Source organism: Amphiura filiformis, chromosome 14 (genome assembly GCF_039555335.1).
Source record: "Amphiura filiformis chromosome 14, Afil_fr2py, whole genome shotgun sequence".
NCBI lineage: Eukaryota > Metazoa > Echinodermata > Ophiuroidea > Amphilepidida > Amphiuridae > Amphiura > Amphiura filiformis.
In genome coordinates this window covers 65,383,131-65,406,479 of record NC_092641.1, presented here as the reverse complement: position 1 = coordinate 65,406,479, position 23,349 = coordinate 65,383,131, and the positions used below count along the sequence as shown (strand labels likewise).

At 37.8% G+C, this 23,349-nt stretch overlaps 1 protein-coding gene across 1 annotated transcript in view; it reads right to left on the bottom strand.

Moving 5' to 3' along the window:
* The window catches only part of LOC140169122 (uncharacterized), a 142,002-nt gene extending 118,986 nt beyond the window's left edge, over positions 1-23,016 (bottom strand). Inside the window, exons 1-2 of the mRNA XM_072192384.1 lie at positions 22,686-23,016; positions 5,142-5,292 (exon numbers count right to left, since the gene is read on the bottom strand). Of these exons, the coding sequence (XP_072048485.1) occupies positions 5,142-5,292; positions 22,686-22,826 (292 nt within the window). The 5' untranslated portion in view covers positions 22,827-23,016. The remainder of the gene's footprint in view (positions 1-5,141; positions 5,293-22,685) is intronic.
* Positions 23,017-23,349: the final 333 nt, after the last annotated feature.

Here is a 23,349-nt window from a genome sequence, read left to right as displayed (position 1 = left end):
ATGTTTATGTGCACTGGGCACTCGGGGGAAAGATTAAAATTTGTTCATCATATAACCCTGAGAACTAAGTATAATCATTTTCATACTTATGTGACTTCGTGCATTTGTTATAAATATGCAGTTATGATGTCTTCCGCCAGGAATGCGACGAACATCATTCGAACATAATGCCTATATAATTATATCTTTCGCTCTTCTCCGACGTGCCTCTTTAGCTTAGTTGGTTAATGTAAGTCGTGATGGTATTACAGCTCAACTTACCGTACTTTGCCTTACCAGACAGTCCATGCCAAAATTGTTACTACACCTTTACATTTCATCGAATCTCTTTTTGATGTCTGTCATTTTGAACATCACACTTGAAAGATGTATGCTATGTAGAAACTTTATTTTGCAATTTCATAATTTGCATATTATTAGCATATTTGCAAGAAAAATCATGAAAATCAATAAATACCTATATTTTTCACAATTTCAATATTTTATTAGAAATTAAGCATGTAGGCCGTTTGTTATGACTTGATGAATGAAGTTGTTAAAACAGATTTTGATATTTGTGCTTATTTTTCCTTTTTTGCCCCAAAATGTGTAAAAATCAACATTTTTTGGATGACCTATATTTTCTTTGAATATTTATCAAATTTCTGAATTTAGGTATAATACAGTGCAGAAAAAGATGTCACAAAAATCTGTTAAAACAGATTTCCAATAAATTGTTCCATTTTCCATTTTGGGTTAAATACTTAATATTTTATGCGCGGGATAATTGAAACATAAAATGAAAACATGTCCATTGCACTTTTTCCTCGAGATGTACTATAATATCAAGATTACGGATATATTATAATCCCTTCTTATCTTCACTGATCCATCAGATACCTATTGTTATGAATGATCAATGAAAAGGTTCAGAACTGGGTCTGTCAAGTATCTATAGTTAGTTTCATGACTGTGTCAACTCAAAAATCATGCAAGGTCGAATGTAGGAAAAGTATGATCAGTTGAGCTGTACGAGGGTCGCAGGTTCGAATCCGGCCCGATGCACTTGTTTTATCAACGTTTATGTGCACTGGCTACTCGGGGGAAAGATTAAAATTTCTTCATCCTATTGAACCAGGGAACCAAGTAATATAATTTTCTTACTTGTGTGATTTCGTGTATTTGTTATAAATATGTAGTTCTGATGCCTTCCGCTAGGAATGCGACGAACATCATTCGAACCTAATGCCAATAGATTTATATCTTCCGCTCTTCTCCAACGTGCCTCTTTAGCTCAGTTGGTTAGAGCGTCGTGATGGTATCACGAGAGTCACCGGTTCGAACTTGTTTTATTAACGTTTATGTGTACTGGCTACTCTGGGGAAAGATTAAAAGTTCTTCATCCTATTAACTTAGAGAACTAAGTATAACAATGCTCATACTTATAGTTCTGATGCCTTCCGCTAGGAATGCGATGAACATCATTCGATCCTAATACCTATAGATTTATATATTCCGCTCTTCTCCAACGTGCCTCTTTAGCTCATTTGGTAAGAGCGTCGCGCGGGTATTACGAAGGTCGCTGGTTCGAGTCCTACCAGATGCACTGTTGTTGTTGTTTTTTGACGTTTATGTGCACTGGCCTCTCTGGGGAAAGATGAAAATCTGTTCATCCAATTAACCCAGATAACGAAGTATAATAAGTTTCATACTTGTATGACTTCGTGTATTTATTATAAATATGCAGTTCTGATGTCTTCCACTAGGAATGCGACGAACATCATTCTGCACCTAATACCTATATATTTATATATTCAAAATGATATGGTTTACACACCCAATGCCACAACACTGTGTTTCTGGTGACTGATTAACCAAGCAGAAGCACAAATTGTCAGGTGACTGATTAACCAAGCACAATCACAAATTTAAAACTACTTCCTTTTAACACGGCTTGTTGGTCTGTTGCCATGGCTACATTTGCTTATTAGCTCACTTCTTCTATTTAACAGATCCTTTCCTTTGATACGTTTTTCACACAATATTGTAAACTTCTGAGTTCTCCTCCAAACACAAATTATAAATACCTGATTTCCTCTTGAAAGTATTTGATTTCTTAACAATGTCCCAATTGATTGGGCCGCCGAATGTTAATATATATTTATTTTGGAAGGTTTGTGTTTGTTTTAAATATTGGGGCGTTTCTCCAAAATGTGATATTTTTGGTGACATTTCAAAAAAGCGACATGCCAAAGACAACTCTTTAGGCACATAGTTTGTTATAGTTATTGCAGTTCTTTTCCACATACCTACGTTACCATTCGTTTGGGTGATTTAGTAATATTATATATTTTATGACTAAAATTTGGCGTTTTCAATGCGTTTTAAACGTATCATGAACATACTGCAGTTACTGTCCGTTTTCCTATACACAATACACAGTGCTCTTTCCCATTGACGCGTGACCTCTACAAATAGCCTACGTTAAAAAGTATGGGGATATGCCTAGTTAACGTCGCTGTGTGAAAAATAACCGGCCAATATTAAAAGTACTCTTCTAAAGTTCTAGACAATATAGTTTTGTAACATGTCGTAAATTTTTAGCTAATTTAGATGTTTGGAAATATGCGTACTTTGGTGTTTTAGGAAGGATATGTAAACGACAGATAACACCAAAAAATATGAAGAAATTATTTCCAACCCGTGTTAAGTCTGCAAACCACCATGTTTCTCATTTTCAAGAACGCTGGTTAACAATAAGCACGTATTGTCTCATTTCGTAAACAAAGACCACACACAATTGTTCTCTAGCGCTCGCTTTATAATCGTTCACCCAACTGAAAGTATAATCCCAGCTCATTGCTCCATTGTTCGTGTAAAGCAGACACATATGTTGTGTGTATTTAACCAGAGAAGATATGATTTAATCAGTTGAGCTGTTTTCAATGAGTGTTATCTTGGTTTAATAGCTTTTAATGGGGTTTTAGTCCTTTCAAAGGTCGAATTGAATTCTACTGTAGACATGACTGCATCATGAATTCACGCAAATAACTAGTCACGCTGCTTTTAGATTTTTTACCTGATCGTCGGCTTGCAACAGAATGCAGATTGGCTCACGATAGGTGTCGTATTCCTCTATGTGGATCTATTGATAATAAAATTACTTTGAATTCCTTGTAACAAGATGATAACTTACCTCTGTTTATAGGGTTCGTCGCTGTGTCTGGAAAAGCTGTAGCCTTTAGCGCCGTATCAATATCTCAAAAAAGGGCACGACTAGCGAAAATGTGTTCATATTTCCCGCATGAAAGCTTGCGTCAGCGCCTAAACTATACTATTATGGATACGTTGGTTGCCCATTATCAAACATGTGCTGTAATTAGTGCTATCTCTTTGTACAATGCCAGAACCGATCAGCGAGCCGCCAATGACCGACCTTGTTACAGACTCTTAACAGGAGGGTGAAAGTGCATAGGAACAATGCCGGAAACTACGTCACGCTATTGTTCGACTTAAACTACATCATTCGCCATTTTGTAAATATTAACGCATGATCGTTGCTTTGAAGTTTCCACCGGATAGTCTGTGGATAGCGTAAGAGCATGCTTTGACCATGCGCAAAAAATTTTTTTTGACAGGTGTATCATAAAGATGTTTAAGATTGATTCATAGATGTTTCAAAAATTACCGTCATATTGCATAGATTCACCAAAGAATGTTTTGAAGTACTAACCTTATTTAGTAATTTTAAAAAATCGGGAGAATTTTAAGAAATCAGTGTTTTTACCTGTCGGTATTACAACTCGTGAAACACATTAGTGATGTGCCTGGCTGACCTATTTCTACTAACCTTTAACGTTTCCTCTATGAACTCTAACCCTCCTGCAATATGGCGCCTATTGTCTAGACTTACACTACATCTTCTGGTTTGTTACGTAATACTAGGATGCCATCCCCTGCTCTTAATCTGTTATCATGGTTATAAAGCATACAGATAAAAGACTGATTGGTTTAGCAGCTGGTCAATGCATAATCCGTCAGGACACACAGCAGTTTGACTATGTAGTGAAATACCCATTATTGATTAGGCGCGGATATTAAAAGTACAGCTCCTGCGCGTGTATAGCAGGAAATTATAAATAATAGAATGTTTAGAATTTAGTAACCAAAATACTAACTGCATTCTGCATTATTTATTTATTTATTTATTTATTTATTTATTTATTTATTTATTTATTTATTTATTTATTTATTTATTTATTTATTTATTTATTTATTTATTTATTTATTTATTTACGGGTCCTATGCCTATTTATTTATTTGTTTATTTACTGATATTTGAATAACATCGTACATTCGATAAATATCAGTTTTGATTTATTCTATTCAGCAATATCAAGGACTACTATCAAATTTCAGAACTGCGAGGTCCCGGGTTCGATTCCCAGCTCTGACTAAATTTTTTAAGGGTGGGAAAAATATCAATTTCTGAACTGATAACTTATTTGGCGCGCGATCTGAGCTTTTCCTTTTCTGATGGCTGTGTCTCTTGCAGGTACACTCCCTCTGGAATCCAAACCAGGTTCCTGCCCGTTACCCCTCCCTTAATCAGACACCTGACGATTGCAGGGCTTGAAACACAGTGTTGTGGCACTGGGTGTGTAAACCATATCATTTTGTATTACAGCTCTACCCATCTGGGTATCGAGCACTCTCAAACTGTTAGTGATACTTTTTACATATGTTTATATTTATATATTCCGCACTTCTCCAACATGTCTCTTTAGCTCAGTTGGTTAGAGCGTCGTGCTGGTATTACGAAGGTCGCTGGTTCGAATCCGGTCGGATGCACTGTTCTTTATTTTTGTTCAACGTTTATGTGCACTCGATACTCTTTGGAACGATTAAAATTTGTTCATATATATGTGCTACCTATTTCGAATCTTAAACCAAATATAAGTTCTGATTTTAAATATGTGCCCTATATAATTTTCGATCCCTAATACATTGGATACTACAGTTTTTGCACAAACAATATTTGTTGTACAATCCTACCACTCGGTTCTTTCCGGAAGGTAACCAAACTCTCCTAGCCAGTGCACCAAATCAGCAAAATTGTTCAATTGGATTGATGGCTTTAATCTTTATTATATGATACTTACCCGTTACAAGATAATTCATATCGACGCCGCCTAACTTCTCTTCAATTTCTTCCACCGTGTACCCGATGGCTGCGAAAGCTGCTGTTAAAGCACCACCACTGGTGCCTGCGAAACGTTTTATCTTGGGTAGTATTCCAAGATCGTGAAATACCTACAAATAAGAAAAGTATCAAAATTGTAGTTTTTATGGTTGTTGGTGGTGGTGGAGTTGGTAGTGGTGTTCGACATCAAATACGAGGTTTCTCAATTTAAAAAATGTGAAAGGTTGATGAATGTTACAACTCAAAACTGTCCCTAAATTGGCTTCTGATTTTGGTTATTTCTGCATGACAGTTGATCTCACCCATTATAAACAATTTATTACTCTCAATTATGTATTTTTTTTGCTGACCAATATTATGTTCAAGTATATGACAAATTGGGCAAACTTTAACAATTGATTCTTAATTGACCTTCGACCGCAGACGACCTATTCAATTTTATGACTTTTGACCGTAGATTGATATCCCCCCCCCATTGAGTATAATTTCACCACGTTTAAGCGTTAAGCAAACTACAAACCTCCATGATCATTGAAATCGGATGACCTCAGATTGTATTTTCCATGTTCCCCTCACACAGTGTCATCGCCCCGATATCTTCATGGCAGAAATCGCCATGGTAGTATGAATATGAATCCACAGCCACGCGTGGCCATTTTGTTCCGACCTTTGAGACGCATAATGAGCCGAGGGCATCCGACTAAGGCTACTGACAATAGCCTGGTAATTGACCTCTCTGTATGTGAGTGAGCACGTATACGCCATTGAGGTCAATGGTCATCGACTTTTATACTGCTTCCACGGGAGTGAGTGCAGCTAGCCTACGCTACGCTATAATAGTTCGGCACATATAAAATCAGAATATTTTTGTCATTTTTGAGTTCGAGACGCACGCTTCTTTCTTAAGACGCTAGCTAACGACTACCATATCCGTTGAACAGATATATTCAAGTGGAATGAACCAAATCTGGTTTCTTTAGACTAAATCATTTACGGGAGATATTCATCATTTTTTACCCCGGTATCCAAAGATTTATCGTCTGAATATCAAATCGTGCATAGCACATTTACGTGTATCGATCCCGTGTATTCATTTCAGTGTCTCTGGTTGTATAATGTAATTATTAACCGGGCGATGTCGGTGTGCGCTGCTTATCTTCTGTTTTTCTTCTTTTTTTTGGTGGTGGGGGGGGGGCACTCTGATATTTTGAGGGAGATATTTTCCCATATCATCTACACAACATAGTAATTTTTACAATGTATATATCAATATTATAGTTAAAGGTTTAGGATGACATAACAATCCCGGCTACTGATTTTAGTATCTCTGCTGTACTAAGTAATTATTAGCCAGGCGATTTTCGGTGTGCCTCATATATCAAGGATTTTTTGCACCAAATTTAAGTCCAAGTGGACACATTCCTGCTACTGACCCTTGTGTGACCTTTAATATAAAACTCATATTACGCCACTGTTTCTGATAAGGGTTGGTGGTCATATCATTTATTTAGGAATAAAATTTTAAAGATTTTCATAAGATGGCCTCCAATAACCTCTACATAACCTGCGACCCCATGCTGTGTATAACTGCTATAAAGCTTGGGCTAACGGTTCTTCTGATTAAGTTTGTTAGTCATAGCATGTAATTTAGAGTAGAAGTATATCGTTTTTAAAATTTTCCGCAAATCACCCCAATAATATTTATACCCGTGCGCGAAATGAGACAAAGAAGTTTGTAGGACATTTGCCTGGCTGGGGTTTACCCCCCCCCGAGCTAGGGTCTGTTTTCGGTCGGTTTGTTCTTCCAGCTGGTAACAAATTAACTCTTTATGCACATAATGGAAACTTGATAATGCTAGATGCAAACCCATAAGGGCCCATAAAATTTGACTGGTTCACCTCTGGTTACACCCCCGCGAGGTATTCTAATGCTATCCGATTCTGCTTTCTTTCTTCTTCTGGCAACAAGAACTAGGTATAATGATGTATATTCATACGTAGCGGTAAACGTAAATAGGAAGCAATTTTAGACTTCTACGCTACTCAACAACATCACTAGCAACAACAAATCTTCAGAGCAATAACATCCGCTGACGACGCCGGTTGACCCGGTGAAAGCGCTCCGGTGAGTGTACTAAAATTGAGTAGCGTAGAAGTCTAAAATTGCTTCCTAAGGACAAGGTAATTTCAAAATGCTTCTCCTCCTACATGTTACAGCCTACAATTATGTAACTTGCACAATGTATTGCCTATATCCAATGCCCATAGGGTGTAAATAGAATTGGGGTTATAGATTATTAAAGGGGCATTTCTGGTATATAACCAAATACCTTCAAAATGCTTCTTCTGTCACATATTACATAGCACAATAACGTCACTTGCACATATGCATCGGCTTTTCAAAAACTTCCTCCCCCTCCCTTGAAGTCTAATGATGCGTCCCTAAGGCGGACCCCTAGCGTTGGACTGTAGTAATTTCCCCCTAAAATCATTTTTAGTGAAAGTGGAAGATTTCATGTGTGATTTTTTTACTCTGTTCAAAAAGTAACAAAATAAAAGTAAACAAGAATATTTTGCAGGTTTGTTTGCAGATTAGGCTTAGCGTTGCAAGGTATCAAGTGTCCAAACTAATATGGTCAAAAATGAGCCACTAAAATGCGTGATTTTTAAAAAATCTCCAAAACTCGAGGAGAAAGTCTTTATTGGGGGCTGATTTTGAAAAAGGGGACTTTTTGGACCTTTTCCCAACATTTTTGACTTTTTTGACCAAAAAAGCACGAATAACCCAACTTTTTCGCTCTCTACGCTCGCAAATGGGCAAACTTGAACCTTTTTTTGACCGAAAAAGCATAAGAAATGTTTTTGCTCGTTATCTTTTTGGTCTGTGGTGATTGGGGGGTGCCTACCTACGCTCCTGCCTCCAACGGCCACTACAGCCCGCAAGGTCGCCAACGTGCAGTGACTTTTTTCTCCTAAAATAGCCCCTGCCCCCCCCCCAAGGACAAACATGGTAATTTGGTTTATGGCATAACCTGTGCGGCTAGTGACTGTGATGAAGCCTACGTAGGAGAGACCAAACAGTCCCTCAGGGCTAGGATAAACCAACATCAGAGACCTAGCTCCAGCGAAGCTCAGAACTCACTGCAAAACATCGGAACACTTCTTTAAGCCAGAGGAGGTTGTGATCCTTGACAAAGAAGATCAGTGGTTCGAGCGTGGTGTCAGGGAAGCCATTTGGGAGCAGCCAGCCATCAACAAAAAAGGGACTCCGCTTTCAACTGCCGCACGCCTGGGACCAAGATTGATATTGCAGCCTACACCAGAGATGAAGCGCCGTAACCTCAGACAAGGGATATAAACATAGGATAACGCAGTCTAAACCCAAGATAAGGCACCTTGACCGCATGCCGATAAGGCACGTAAATCTAGGACAACGCAGTCTACACCCCAGAAAAGGCATCTGAATCCCACATCGTAATGCGCCTTAACCCCAGATAAGGGACGTAAACCCAGGTATTAAGGCAGTCTAAACCTCTGACAAGGTGCCTTATCCCTGGATAGGGCGGCCATTTTGGATTTCTGGGTTAATAATCCACCTTAATGTCAAACTAATGTCAGAATCGGAATCACTGTGCTTGACTTACCCGAAAAAGTGTCTTTGTACATGATTATAGGTGCTCTGGTTCAAAACTTAATTTTTCAAAATGGCGCCGGCGGCCATCTTGGATTTTGCCCTCTAGCAAAAATGCCGGGTTATTTTTTTTCTAAAAGATACGTAGAAGTCAAATCAATGGACCCTATGACTTAATATTTGTGTGTGTTTTACGAATAAATCAAAAATGTAAAATTTGTTTAAAATGTTAAAAACGTGTTGTAAACATGTTTTGGTTTTAAATAAATAATAATGGTGGTTTATATTATGAAGAACATGAAAACGTTTTTAAAATGTTTTATGTCAAAAAACAATGCAACAATATGTTCAAAATGTTGTCAAAATACTATTGAAAAATTTGTTTTAGCAAACATTTTTCAAAATATTTTGTCAACTCTTAAAAACTAAAATGTTTTGCGTATGTTTTTCAAAAATATTTTAGACCGTTATTAAAACGTTTTATACCCTCTATATTACCCGACGGTAAAACGTTTTTGTCAAATATTTTGTTTTTGCTGGGCAACTGAACTTGCAGTCTCTTATCTACCTCGACGATTTACATTTTCGAGCTGAAAATCGGCATCCATTTTGAACTTGAAGGTCAAAAATAGGTCAAAGCATTATTATATCTTTAAAGTTTCACAGTTAAACACTCAACTCAGCATGATCAAAGCTTTAATCAGAACCTATTATGAAGGATATACGACGAATTAAAACATTTGACTTCTGTGAGCTGATAGTTGCCGGTCATTTTAGATTTAAAGGTTAAAGTTAGGTCAAATCAATGGGTCAAATCATCAAAGTGTGCATTTTTCCGGTAAATCATAATTTAAGAGAAATTAGCCGAATAGAATACTAAGAAGATGCAAAATGTTACAATTTTACTCAGTGGCGGCCATTTTGAATTTGACGGTCATCTTGGAAAGAAATAAGTTTGGCCCTTACTCCAGATTTGTTTAGCACATCAAACGCTACAACTGAGCCAAATTTCAGTGCTTTTCCGGAAAATGCACAATAGACATTTTCATACTGAGTAATTCCGATGAAACCCCAAGCATAAAATAATTTCCCCTATCACGCGCGCTTAAAAGTACCTCTTCAGCATCATGTACAGTGCAAAGTTCCAATGTTTGACAGGCATCATAAACTACGACAAACTTTCGACGATCAATCTATGGACGAGAGAAGTACTTTTGCTACTGTCTGTTCAATTAGCTTAGATTCTTGAATTTGTAAGATATTTGAAAAAATACAAAGTCATCAAAGAAAAGAGTTAGCACAGCCTTATACCTAACGTGATTTATACTTTTCAAATTCTAAAGTTCAATTTAAAACCCCATTTCTTTTCAATTTTGGTCTTTTCCCGCGATATTTTTATAACAAGCCGTAGAACGTTGGGTACCATAAACTTTTTTGAATCAATCCATTTAGAGCAATGGGGACGAATATCATAATGCGCTGAGATAGTATTTATTCAACCATCCGCATCAAGAAATATTGTCCAGCAAAATAGCTATATTTGCCAGTATGCCTATTTGTGTTGAAATCCTACTGTTGAAACATTCCGTTATTATTTATGAACTAAGTTTTAATAGGCCCAGCTTATATAAATACATTCCTTGCGTATTTATTTATTTATTTATTTATTTATTTATTTACTTATTTATTTATTTATTTGTTTATATATTTATTTATTTATTTATTTATTTATTTATTTATTTATTTATTTATTTATTTTGCGAATGGGTCTGAGAAGGTGTATGCCTATAGGCCTAATTATAAAACTACACATTTATTTTCAATTTGTTATTTGGTTTTGTTTGTTGAATAAATACAAACTATGAGAAGGACATTTGGAAACAAAAGAACTTTGGTACAAGAAAATATTATTTAAAACAATCAGGTTACAGAAAGCAATTCTTGTAAAGTCACTGTATCTGAATATGTCAAGCTGAAATTCTTGGGAAGGAATGATGGTATTAAACAAAACTCAATTTATATTGTAAACCAGTTGAAATAGGAACGAAATCCATAATTTGAATGTCATTGTATATAAAAACAATGCTCAGAATAATGTTATGCATTAAACGCAATCGCGCCATATAATTTCGTGTAGGCCTAACAAAAACCGGTGGACCATCATCACCTATAGAACCTATCCAATAACCAGCACGGTATAACAATTAAAATGGCAGGATAGATTGGTGGACAGATTGTGTTGCTAAGTTGGATAGGGTCTATGCCCTAAGTTGAGAATGGACCGTCCCACTCGATTTGTGAAAAGGTCGCGAACCCTTTTGGTGGACCCAAGTAACTGCCTAAAATGAGGCAAAATTGAAAAGAAATCGGGTTTTAAATTGAACTTGGGAATTTGAAAAGTATAAATCACGTTAGGTCTAAGGCTGTGCTAACACTTTTCTACAATTTCACAATTTTTTATTTTTTCAAATATCTTACAAATTCAAGAATCTAAGCTAATTGAACAGACAGTAGAGCAAATTATTTAATGTTGCCAGAAAGAAAGAATGAACTAGGGATGATGCGGTCTTCTAAGACCACGAAGTCCAGCCGTGTTATTTATATGTCCTATGATGACCTTGAAATGACTCTGAACAAGTTTGTCTTTTCATGTAGGACTAATACTCAGGGAGCTAGGGCCACTTTCTGTGCACCCCCCCCCCCCCACAACACCAAACCAAACCAACTATTTTAGGTTCCTGAGATGACCCCAAAACATAATCAGGATGTTCCCAAAAATATAAACTGGCCCCAAGGGAGGTAAAAGGTCATCGAACTTTGCATAGAGTCAAAATTTCAATGTATTCCCCCAGTCACAAGGATTCAGAAAATGTATAGTTTGACATATCTAGGATGTACCGTTCTTGAGTTATAACCAAAAAGGTCAAAGGTCACGTTTTTGCCTCTATGGGGGTCAAAAACATCAAAGTGCTCCGATTTTGCCAAAAGAAGTGTCAACATTTTCGTTTTGATGAAACAAATCAAATAAGGATAGGACTGCACCATCTGGGATGTTTCGTTACCTAGGTAACACAGCAAAATAGGTCAAGGTCAATAGGCCTCAATGGCAGGGCCTACTTGACCTATTTTTCTGCGTTACCTAGGTAACGAAGCATCCAAGATATTACAATCCTATACTTATTTGATTTGTTTAACCAAAACGAACAATTTGACACCTCTTTTGGCAAAATCGGAGCACTTTGTTGTTTTCGACCCCTATAGAGGCAAACATGTGACCTTTGACCTTTTGGTTATAACTCAAGAACGATACGTCCTAGATAGGTCAAACTATACATTTTCTGAATCCTTGAGACTAGGGAAATACATTGAAATGGTTTTTAACACAATTTGAGCAAGTTTAAAATTTTGACCCTATGCAAAGTTCGATGACCTTTTACCCCCTTGGGGCCAGTTTATATTTAACTGTCTCAGTATCAATGTTACGATTGATTTAATCTCAAGGACAATATTGTTCAAGGTTGCGCCGCAGGCTTACAAAGAGACAATATTGTTCAAGGTTGCGCCGCAGGCTTACAAAGAAACAATAGCAACTAGACATGTACATAACTGTGGTCTAAGACCACGAACACAGCCGTTGTGTGACCCTTAATGACCTTTGACCCCAAAATCTCTGAACACTCCATTGACATTGGGGAATGTCAATGCATATGTGCACGTGGCATCACTCTGGTATATGTTATTTGTGCCCGAAGAGGCATTTTGCAGGAATTTCGTTTTAGACCGGAAGCGACCCCTTAATAACGTTTGACCCCAAATAAAAAATTACCACGCTTACACTGGGTAATACCAATTCATGTATAAACATACCGTTACAATGCTATGTTATTCTCGGTTAATAAAAATGTTTGAAGGTATTTCGTTTTATACCGGAAGTGACCCCTTAATGACCTTTGACCCCAAATCTGTGAGGACCCCATAGACACTGGGTATTAACAATGCATGTGTGCAAGTGGCATCAGTCTCCTATGTAATTTGTGGGAGAAGAAGCATTTTAAAGGTATTTCGTTTTATTCCGGAAGTGACCCCTTAATGACCTTTGACCCCAATTTAAAAAATACCACATATACATTGGATAACCACAATTCATTTATGAACATACTGTTACTGGCTCATGTTTTTCTTAGCAAATAAAAATTTTCGAAGGTTTTTCGTTTCATACCGGAAATGACCCCTTAATGACCTTTGACCCCAAATCTGTGAGGACCCCATAGACACTGTTTAATAACAATGCATGTGTGCAAGTGGCGTCACTGTCCTACGTAATCTGTCGGAGAAGAAGCATTTTGAGTTAAAATCACGTTTTTTACCCCTATGACCCCTACGTGACCTTTGACCCCACAAGTTTCATGTGACATGTAGGGGCATGGTCAATGATAGTTGTGACCAAGTTAGGTCAAAATCGGTGTAAGCATGTCAGTGCTAGAGCAAATATAAAGGTCGGCAGAAGAAGAAGAAAGAACTAGACTAAGCTGTGGTCTAACCCACGAACACAGCCGTGTTGTTACCCCCAATGACCTTTGACCCCAAAATATATGAAAACGGCCATAGACATTGGCTAATGTCAATGCATGGATGCATGTGGCACCACTTTGCTATGTTACTTGGGGCAGAAGGGGCATTTTGAAGGTTTTTCGTCTCAGACCGGAAGTGACCCCTTAATGACATTTGACCCCAAATAAAAAAATACATGAATTGGGTACCCACAATTCATGTGTGAACATACCGTTACTGTCCTATGTTTTTCTTAGCAAATACAAAATTTGGACGGTTTTTCGTTTTATACCGGAAGTGACCCCTTAATGACTTTTGACCCCAAATAAAAAAATACCACATATGAATTGGGTATCCACAATTCATGTGTGAACATACCATTACTGTCCTATGTTTTTCTTAGCAAATAAAAAAAATTGACGGTTTTTCGTTTTATACCGGAAGTGACCCCTTAATGACCTTTGACCCCAAATCTGTGAGGACCCCATAGACACTGGATAATAACAATGCATGTATGCAAGTGGTGTTACTGTCCTACGTAATTTGTGGGAGAAGAAGCATTTTAAAGGTATTTCGTTTTGTACCGGAAGTGGCCCCTTAATGACCTTTGACCCTAAATAAAAAAATACCACAAATACACAGGGTAATTACAATTTATGTGTGAACATACCGTTACTGTCCTATGTTTTTCTTAGCAAATAAAAATTTTTGAAGATTTTTCGTTTTATACCGGAAGTGACCCTTTAATGACCTTTGACCCCAAATCTGTGAGGACCCCATAGACACGGGATAATAACAATTCATGTGTGCAAGTGGTGTCACCGTCCTATGTAATCTGTGAGAGAAGAAGCATTTTGAGTTGAAATCACGTTTTTGACCCCTATGACCCGTGCGTGACCTTTGACCCCACGAGTTTCATATGACATGTAGGGGCATAGTCAATGATGGTTATGACCAAGTTAGGTTAAAATCGGTGTAAGCATGTAAGTGCTAGAGCAAATGAAGTGGTCGGCAGAAAGAAGAACTAGACTTAGCTGTGGTCTAAGACCACGAACACAGCCGTGGTGTGACCCCTTAATGACCTTTGACCCCAAAATATATAAAAACGCCTATAGACAGTGGCTAATGTCAATGTATGAGTGCACGTGGCACCACTTTGCTATGTTATTTGTGGCAGAAGGGGCATTTTGAAGGTTTTCGTCTCACACCGGAAGTGCCCCCTTAATGACCTTTGACCCCAAATAAAAAAATACCACATATATATTGGGTAACCACAATTCATGTGTGAACATACCGTTACTATCCTATGTTTTTCTTAGCCAATAAACATTTTTGAAGTTTTTTCGTTTTGTTCCGGAAGTGACCCCTTAATGACCTCTGACCCCAAATCTGTGAGGACCTCATAGACACTGGGTAATAACAATGCATGTGTGCAAGTGGTGTCACTGTCCTACGTAATTTGTGGGAGAAGAAGCATTTTAAAGGTATTTCGCTTTATACCGGAAGTGGCCCCTTAATGACCTTTGACCCTAAATAAAAAAATACCACATATACATAGGGTAACTATAATTTATATGTGAACATACCGTTACTCTCCTATGTTTTTCTTAGCAAATAAAATTTTTGAAGTTTTTTTCGTTTTATACCGGAAGTGACCCCTTAATGACCTTTGACCCCAAATATGTGAGGACCCCATAGACACTGGATAATAACAATGCATGTGTGCAAGTGGTGTCACTGTCCTACGTAATCTGTGAGAGAAGAAGCATTTTGAGTTGAAATCACGTTTTTGACCCCTATGACCCCGGCGTGACCTTTGACCCGACGAATTTCATATGACATGTAGGGGCATGGTCAATGATGGGTGTGACCAAGTTAGGTCAAAATCGGTGTATGCATGTAAGTGCTAGAGCAAATGTAGTGGTCGGCAGAAAGAAGAAGAAGAAAGAAAGAAAGACTAGACTTAGCTGTGGTCTAAGACCACGAACACAGCCGTGTTTTGACCCCTAATGACCTTTAACCCCAAAATATATGACAACGCCCATAGACATTGGCTAATGTCAATGCATGGGTGCACGTGGCACAACTTTGCTATGTTATTTGTGGCAGAAGGGGCATTTTGTAGGTTTTTCGTCTCAGACCGGAAGTGACCCCTTAATGACCTTTGACACCAAATAAAAAATACCACGTATGAATTGGGTAACCACAATTCATGTGTGAACATACCGTTACTGTCCTATGTTTTTCTTAGCAAATAAAATTTTTTGAAGGTTTTTCGTTTTATACCGGAAGTGACCCCTTAATGACATTTGACCCCAAATCTGTGAGGACCCCATAGACACTGGGTAATAGCAATTCATGTGTGCAAGCGGTGTCACTGTCCTACGTAATTTGTGGGAGAAGAAGCATTTTAAAGGTATTTCGTTTTATACCGGAAGTGGCCCCTTAATGACCTTTGACACTAAATAAAAAAATACCACATATACACAGGGTAACTACAATTTATGTGTGAACATATCTTTACTGTCCTATGTTTTTCTTAGCAAATAAAAATGTTTGAAGTTTTTTCGTTTTATACCGGAAGTGACCCCTTAATGACCTTTGACCCCAAATCTGTGAGGACCCCATAGACACTGGATAATAACAATGCATGTGTGCAAGTGGTGTCACTGTCCTACGTAATCTGTGAGAGAAGAAGCATTTTGAGTTGAAATCACGTTTTTGACCCATATGACCCCTGCGTGACCTTTGACCCCACGAGTTTCATATGACATGTAGGGGCATGGTCAATGATGGTTGTGACCAAGTTAGGTCAAAATCGGTGTAAGCATGTAAGTGCTAGAGCAAATGTAGTGGTCGGCAGAAAGAAGAAGAAGAAAGAACTAGACTAAGCTGTGGTCTAACCCACGAACACAGCCGTGTTGTTACCCCTAATGACCTTTGACCCCAAAATATATGAAAACGGCCATAGACATTGGCTAATGTCAATGCATGGGTGCATGTGGCACCACTTTGCTATGTTACTTGTGGCAGAAGGGGCATTTTGAAGGTTTTTCGTCTCAGACCGGAAGTGACCCCTTAATGACATTTGACCCTAAATAAAAAAAAATACCACATATGAATTGGGTACCCACAATTCATGTGTGAACATACCGTTACTGTCCAATGTTTTTCTTAGCAAATAAAAAAAATTGAAGGTTTTTCGTTTTATACCGGAAGTGACCCCTTAATGACCTTTGATCCCAAATCTGTGAGGACCCCATAGACACTGGGTAATAACAATGCATGTGTGCAAGTGGTGTCACTGTCCTACGTAATTTGTGGGAGAAGAAGCATTTTAAACGTATTTCGTATTATACCGGAAGTGGCCCCTTAATGACCTTTGACCCTAAATATAAAAATACCACATATACACAGGATAACTACAATTTATGTGTGAACATACCGTTACTGTCCTATGTTTGTCTTAGCAAATAAAAAAATTTGAAAGTTTTTCGTTTTATACCGGAAGTGACCCCTTAATGACCTTTGACCCAAAATCTGTGAGGACCCTATAGACACTGAATAATAACAATGCATGTGTGCAAGTGGTGTCACTGTCCTACGTAATCTGTGAGAGAAGAAGCATTTTTAGTTGAAATCACGTTTTTGACCCCTATGACCTCTGCGTGATTTTTGACCCCACGAGTTTCATATGACATGTAGGGGCATGGTCAATGATGGTTGTGACCAAGTAAGGTCAAAATCGGTGTAAGCATGTACGTGCTAGAGCAAATGAAGTGGTCGGCAGAAAGAAGAAGAAAGAAGAAAGAAAGAAGAAAGAACCTGTAAGAAAAAAGACACAGCCGTGACTAACGTCACGGCTGTGTAAAGAACCTGTAAGAAAAAGACACAGCCGTGACTAACGTCACGGCTGTGTAAAAAAGAACCTGTAAGAAAAAAGACACAGCCGTAGAAAGAAGAAACTAGACTAAGCTGTGGTCTAACCCACGAACACAGCCGTGTTGTTACCCCTAATGACCTTTGACCACAAAATATATGAAAACGGCCAAAGACATTGGCTAATGTCAATGCATGGGTGCATGTGGCACCACTTTGCTATGTTACTTGTGGCAGAAGGGGCATTTTGAAGGTTTTCGTCTCAGACCGGAAGTGACCCCTTAATGACATTTGACCCCAAATAAAAAAATACCACATATGAATTGGGTACCCATAATTCATGTGTGAACATACCGTTACTGTCCTATGTTTTTCTTAGCAAATAAAAAAAATTGAAGGTTTTTCGTTTTATACCGGAAGTGACCCCTTAATGACCTTTGACCCCAAATCTGTGAGGACCCCATAGACACTGGGTAATAACAATGCATGTATGCAAGTGGTGTTACTGTCCTACGTAATTTGTGGGAGAAGAAGCATTTAAAAGGTATTTCGTTTTGTACCGGAAGTGGCCCTTAATGACCTTTGACACTTAATAAAAAATACCACATATACACAGGGTAACTACAATGTATGTGTGAACATACCGTTACTGTCCTATGTTTTTCTTAGCAAATAAAAAATTTTGAAGGTTTTTCGTTTTATACCGGAAGTGACCCCTTAATGACCTTTGACCCCAAATCTGTGAGGACCCCATAGACACTGGGTAATAACAATGCATGTGTGCAAGTGCTGTCACTGTCCTACGTAATTTGTCGGAGAAGAAGCATTTTAAAGGTATTTCGTTTTATACCGGAAGTGGCCCCTTAATGACCTTTGACCCTAAATAAAAAAATACCACATATACACAGGGTAACTACAATTTATGTGTTAACATACCGTTACTGTCCTATGTTTTTCTTAGCAAATAAAAAATTTTGAAGATTTTTCGTTTTATACCGGAAGTGACCCTTTAATGACCTTTGACCCCAAATCTGTGAGGACCCCATAGACACGGGATAATAACAATTCATGTGTGCAAGTGGTGTCACCGTCCTATGTAATCTGTGAGAGAAGAAGCATTTTGAGTTGAAATCACGTTTTTGACCCCTATGACCCCTGCGTGACCTTTGACCCCACGAGTTTCATATGACATGTAGGGGCATGGTCAATGATGGTTATGACCAAGTTAGGTCAAAATCGGTGTAAGCATGTAAGTGCTAGAGCAAATGAAGTGGTCGGCAGAAAAGAAGAAGAAAGAAGAAAGAAAGAAGAAAGAACCTGTAAGAAAAAAGACACAGCCGTGACTAACGTCACGGCTGTGTAAGAACCTGTAAGAAAAAAGACACAGCCGTGACTAACGTCACGGCTGTGTAAGAAGAAGATCCTGTAAGAAATAAGACACAGCCGTAGTCAACGGCTGTGTAATCAAGCTTAAACTTTAAATTAGCACCCGATAGAGGACAGGGCCTGAAGAATGAGGGAAATTATGGGGTAAATATTTAACGGAATAAACTGCATAATCATATTATTACACAGCCGTGACTGTGTCTTTTTTCTTACAGGTTCTTTCTTCTTTCTTTCTGCCGACCATTACATTTGCTCTAGCACTCACATGCTTGGACCGATTTTGACCTGACTTGGTCACAGCCATCATTGTCCATGCCCCTACATGTCACATGAAACTCATGGGGTCAAAGGTCACGCAGGGTCATAGGGGTCAAAAACGTGATTTCAACTCAAAATGCTTCTTCTCTCACAGATTACGTAGGACAGTGACGCCACTTGCACACATGCATTGTTATTACCCAGTGTCTATGGGGTCCTCACAGATTTGGGGTCAAAGGTCATTAAGGGGTCACTTCCGGTATAAAACGAAAAACCTTCACAAATTTTTATTTGCTAACAAAACATAGGACAGTACCGGTATGTTCACACATAAATTGTAGTTACCCTGTGCATATGTGGTATTTTTTATTTAGGGTCAAAGGTCATTAAGGGGCCACTTCCGGTATAAAACGAAATACCTTTAAAATGCTTCTTCTCCCACAAATTACGTAGGACAGTGACACCACTTGCACACATGCATTGCTATTACCCAGTGTCTATGGGGTCCTCACAGATTTGGGGTCAAAGGTCATTAAGGGGTTACTTCCGGTATAAAACGAAAAACCTTCAACATTTTTTATTTGCTAAGAAAAACATAGGACAGTAACGGTATGTTCACACATGAATTGTGGTTACCCAATTCATATGTGGTATTTTTTTATTTGGGGTCAAAGGTCATTAAGGGCTACTTCCGGTATAAAACGAAAAACCGTCAAAATTTTTTATTTGCTAAGAAAAACATAGGACAGTAACGAGTATGTTCACACATGAATTGTGGGTACCCAATTCATATGTGGTATTTTTTTATTTGGGGTCAAATGTCATTAAGGGGTCACTTCCGGTCTGAGACGAAAAACCTTCAAAATGCCCTTCTGCCACAAGTAACATAGCAAAGTGGTGCCACATGCACCCATGCATTGACTTTAGCCAATGTCTATGGCCGTTTTCATATATTTTGGGGTCAAAGGTCATTAGGGGTAACAACACGGCTGTGTTCGTGGGTTAGACCACAGCTTAGTCTAGTTTAGATTTATTCCGTTAAAAATCTTATTTTAACTTATCAAATTACTAGTTTTTATATTCTATGGTGTATTTAATATGTGATCCTGTCTTCTGGAGTACAAGAGTATACTCTCACATGATACTTAATATGTGATCCTAATACAGTATCTCATATTAGTTTTCATGTTCTCATACCCACTATGGGTGAATGAGGATGTTGATAAGTGCAACTTTTTCTGAAAGCATCATTTTTAGAAAACGTGATTATTTTTAGCCAAAACAAAAAGATTTTCAGACGAAAGAACGTTGGGAGGGTAGAAAAACAATTCCTTTATTCACAGGTTTTTAAATTTTTCAAATCCACGAAATATATGTCAAGTTATGCGAAAAAAATGTTTTGTAATTTGCTATTTTTCCATTTACGATCTTGCACAAAAGTGTCTTCTTTCGATATAGCCTACCACGTCACAATAGTTTGCCTGCTGTACGCGCGGGGCAGAAATCGGCCAAAATTCAGAATTGAGTGTGAATCTTGTTTTTAGCCTGGTATTAACACTTTGATTTTAGGCTTAAAATAACGAGTGTATAAATTCCAAATTTGCACGCACCCCGGGGGAACCTTCTCAAGTTGGTTTGGGTAAGGATGTGTAAAGGGGGAACTATTTGTAAATAGTTCCCCTTTTTTTTAAATGAATAATTGCCTTTTAAATTTCCCCCTTTTTTTTACAAATAGTTGTTCCTTTTTACTTTCCCCTTTTTGTAAATAGTTCCTTTTAATACTCACCCCTTAGTGTAAATATTTTTTTTTCTTTTTACACTCAAGAATGGTTTATCCCATTTTTACTTTCTCCCTTTTCAAATTCGATTCCCCGATTTGTTTTTTCTCCCCGCTTTTTGATGTGCGTATGGCTGTGTTTTATAGGCTTTATAGAATCGCGCCTCTAACCACGTGGAGTGCCAGCCTTCATGCTTCGATCGTGCATACATGTATACTTCGATATTGAAATAGGTCCAGCCTACACGTTGAAAGCACGTGATTGTCTGATACAAATTCTTGAGCTAAATAAAATGAATAAAATGATACTTATTATGTAATTTATGAATTCTATTGGATATAGATCTACATTTAAGAAAAATCATAATCTGAATTATATCATGCAACTAAATATAGACCCAGGAAAAGGGGAAAAGGCCAAGAGATTGGAATTCGAATCAATTAGATTGGCTTATTAATCGTTATTATTTTGGACTTATCTCGACTTTTAAAAAAGACTAGGCTTAATTGCTACTTAATTCTTCATCTAACATACAGGGCCTACTAATTCTTTTTGGATTTTTGAGGCATGCACCACTGACCGAAGTCCCTGGTTCATTTGTCTGGTCAATTGAATATATGCCATAGAGCCTTTGATTAGAAAGCACATTTTTATTGTTAACGGGATTGTTGACAAACAAAGAAGAGCGACAATTACTCGGAACTGGCTTAAAAATAAAGTTGCATAAAATCACACAGCCACACTTGTCATAAATATGCAATGCCCATTTTGTCCAGGCCCGTTTTATAAATGTATGCTTTTATTGTCATTTCACTGTTAAGACCGCTTGTTTTAAACTTTGGTGCTAACTTTAAAAAACACTTTTGAATATATAGCACAAACAATTCTTATTATCTAGGCTTCTGTAACAATGGCAGCCAGTTGTTTGTTGTCTCTGACATATCCCTGTTTATAGACAAGTTCTTCACAGACTTTCAAACATCATTGCTATGAATTTGACCAGCATAAATATTTATGCATGCCATTTCACCCGTTTAACATTCTGAACATCATTTGGTCCGGGCATTTGGTTTATCAATCATATCGGATTTGCTCTTTGTACAGCCCCTCTATAAACGTATAAACTGCATACAAGTTGACGGATCCCTAACCCATTGAATTTAGCGGGCGCTTGCACAACAGGCTATAAATCTACCTACGTTGGTATCCAAATTCATGTAGAACGCCTTTCCAATAATGGATGTAGCGGAATGAGCTCTAGTGAGTGCACGGTACTCTCCAGGGTCCAGGCTTACTGGTAAAGCCTACGCACGGAAAACGGGGAGTACCCAAACAAAAAGGGAGTATTAAAAACAAAAAGGGAGTATTATTTAATAAGGGAGTAACTATTAAAAATGGGTATCTATTTGTGAAAAGCGGGAGGAAAGTTAAAGGGATTATTTGTAAAAAGGGGAACTATTTACAAAATGGGTGAAAATAAAAAGGGTATTATGTGTAAAGGGGTAATTCGAAAACGGGGAAACTATTTGAAAAGGGGAAATTAAAAAGGGGAAACTATTTGAAAAGGGAAAGTCAAAAGGGGAACTATTTGAAAAGGGGAAAGTTAAAAGGGGGAAATATTTGAAAAATGGGGAAAGCATTTCGAAAAAAGGGGGAAAACTAAAAATTTGGGGATATGAATTATAAAAGGGGGAGTTTGGCGGAGATCAGACACCGTACTCATACTTAAAAGTACCCCCACAATTAGGCCTACCTCCTGCACAATCGCCATGGCGTACTGTACGTCTTGCCGAGTTATACTCGCGTAGCTTTACTCGCGGTGTTAGCAACGCATTCGAAACCACACATTATCTCGTGCATGTTTCGTTATGTTTAGATCAAAATAGTAAAAGCTTTTGATGGAAAAACAAACAAACGATCAAACACAAACATTTCCTTATTTTATATTAAGATTATCGGACCAACATTTTTCCAGTAATGCGGCTGAAACATATTTTATAAATCCAGGGTTAATACCAACCTTAAGAGTGCCAATGTCACCGATGCATTTTGCACCACCGCCGTTGAACACCAAATTCTCAAACGGATAATCATGCTTAGATAGCTCAGCATATTCCTCTTGAGTGAGAATTGTTAAATCTGGCGAATTGTCTGTACTCATTGCTTTTGTGGCGATTTGCGTTCATATGCGAATAATAGGTCTCTACTGTAGGCACTCCTATCGCTGGTTGTTAAAATCCGTGTGCAAAGTCAAAGCTGAAGGTCCTGACTGATATGCGCATACACAAAGTAAAACAACTATAAACCCTGTCTACTGAGCTGCAAAAAGCACATATGACTTGATTCAACCGCTGTAATTTCTGTATTTCAATAGATGTTAAACGTTCACACAGCCTTTTCAGTACCAACATAATTCACTATTTTCATATGCAATACCGCCATCATTATGAGATACCGCCATCATTTGACTAAATAAATTATTGATCTTACTGTTATTTCATAACATTATTACTTAGTACACTCTAATTCTCGAATTTAAAATGACACTGTTTAAAAAGGATTAATCAATAAATATTTAAAATCACGTTTTAGTCTTTAAACTGGGTTATTTAAGGGCTAGGAAATATAGGAAATAAATATGCAGATATGCAGCTCACCTATTCCCACCCTGATACCCTTAAATC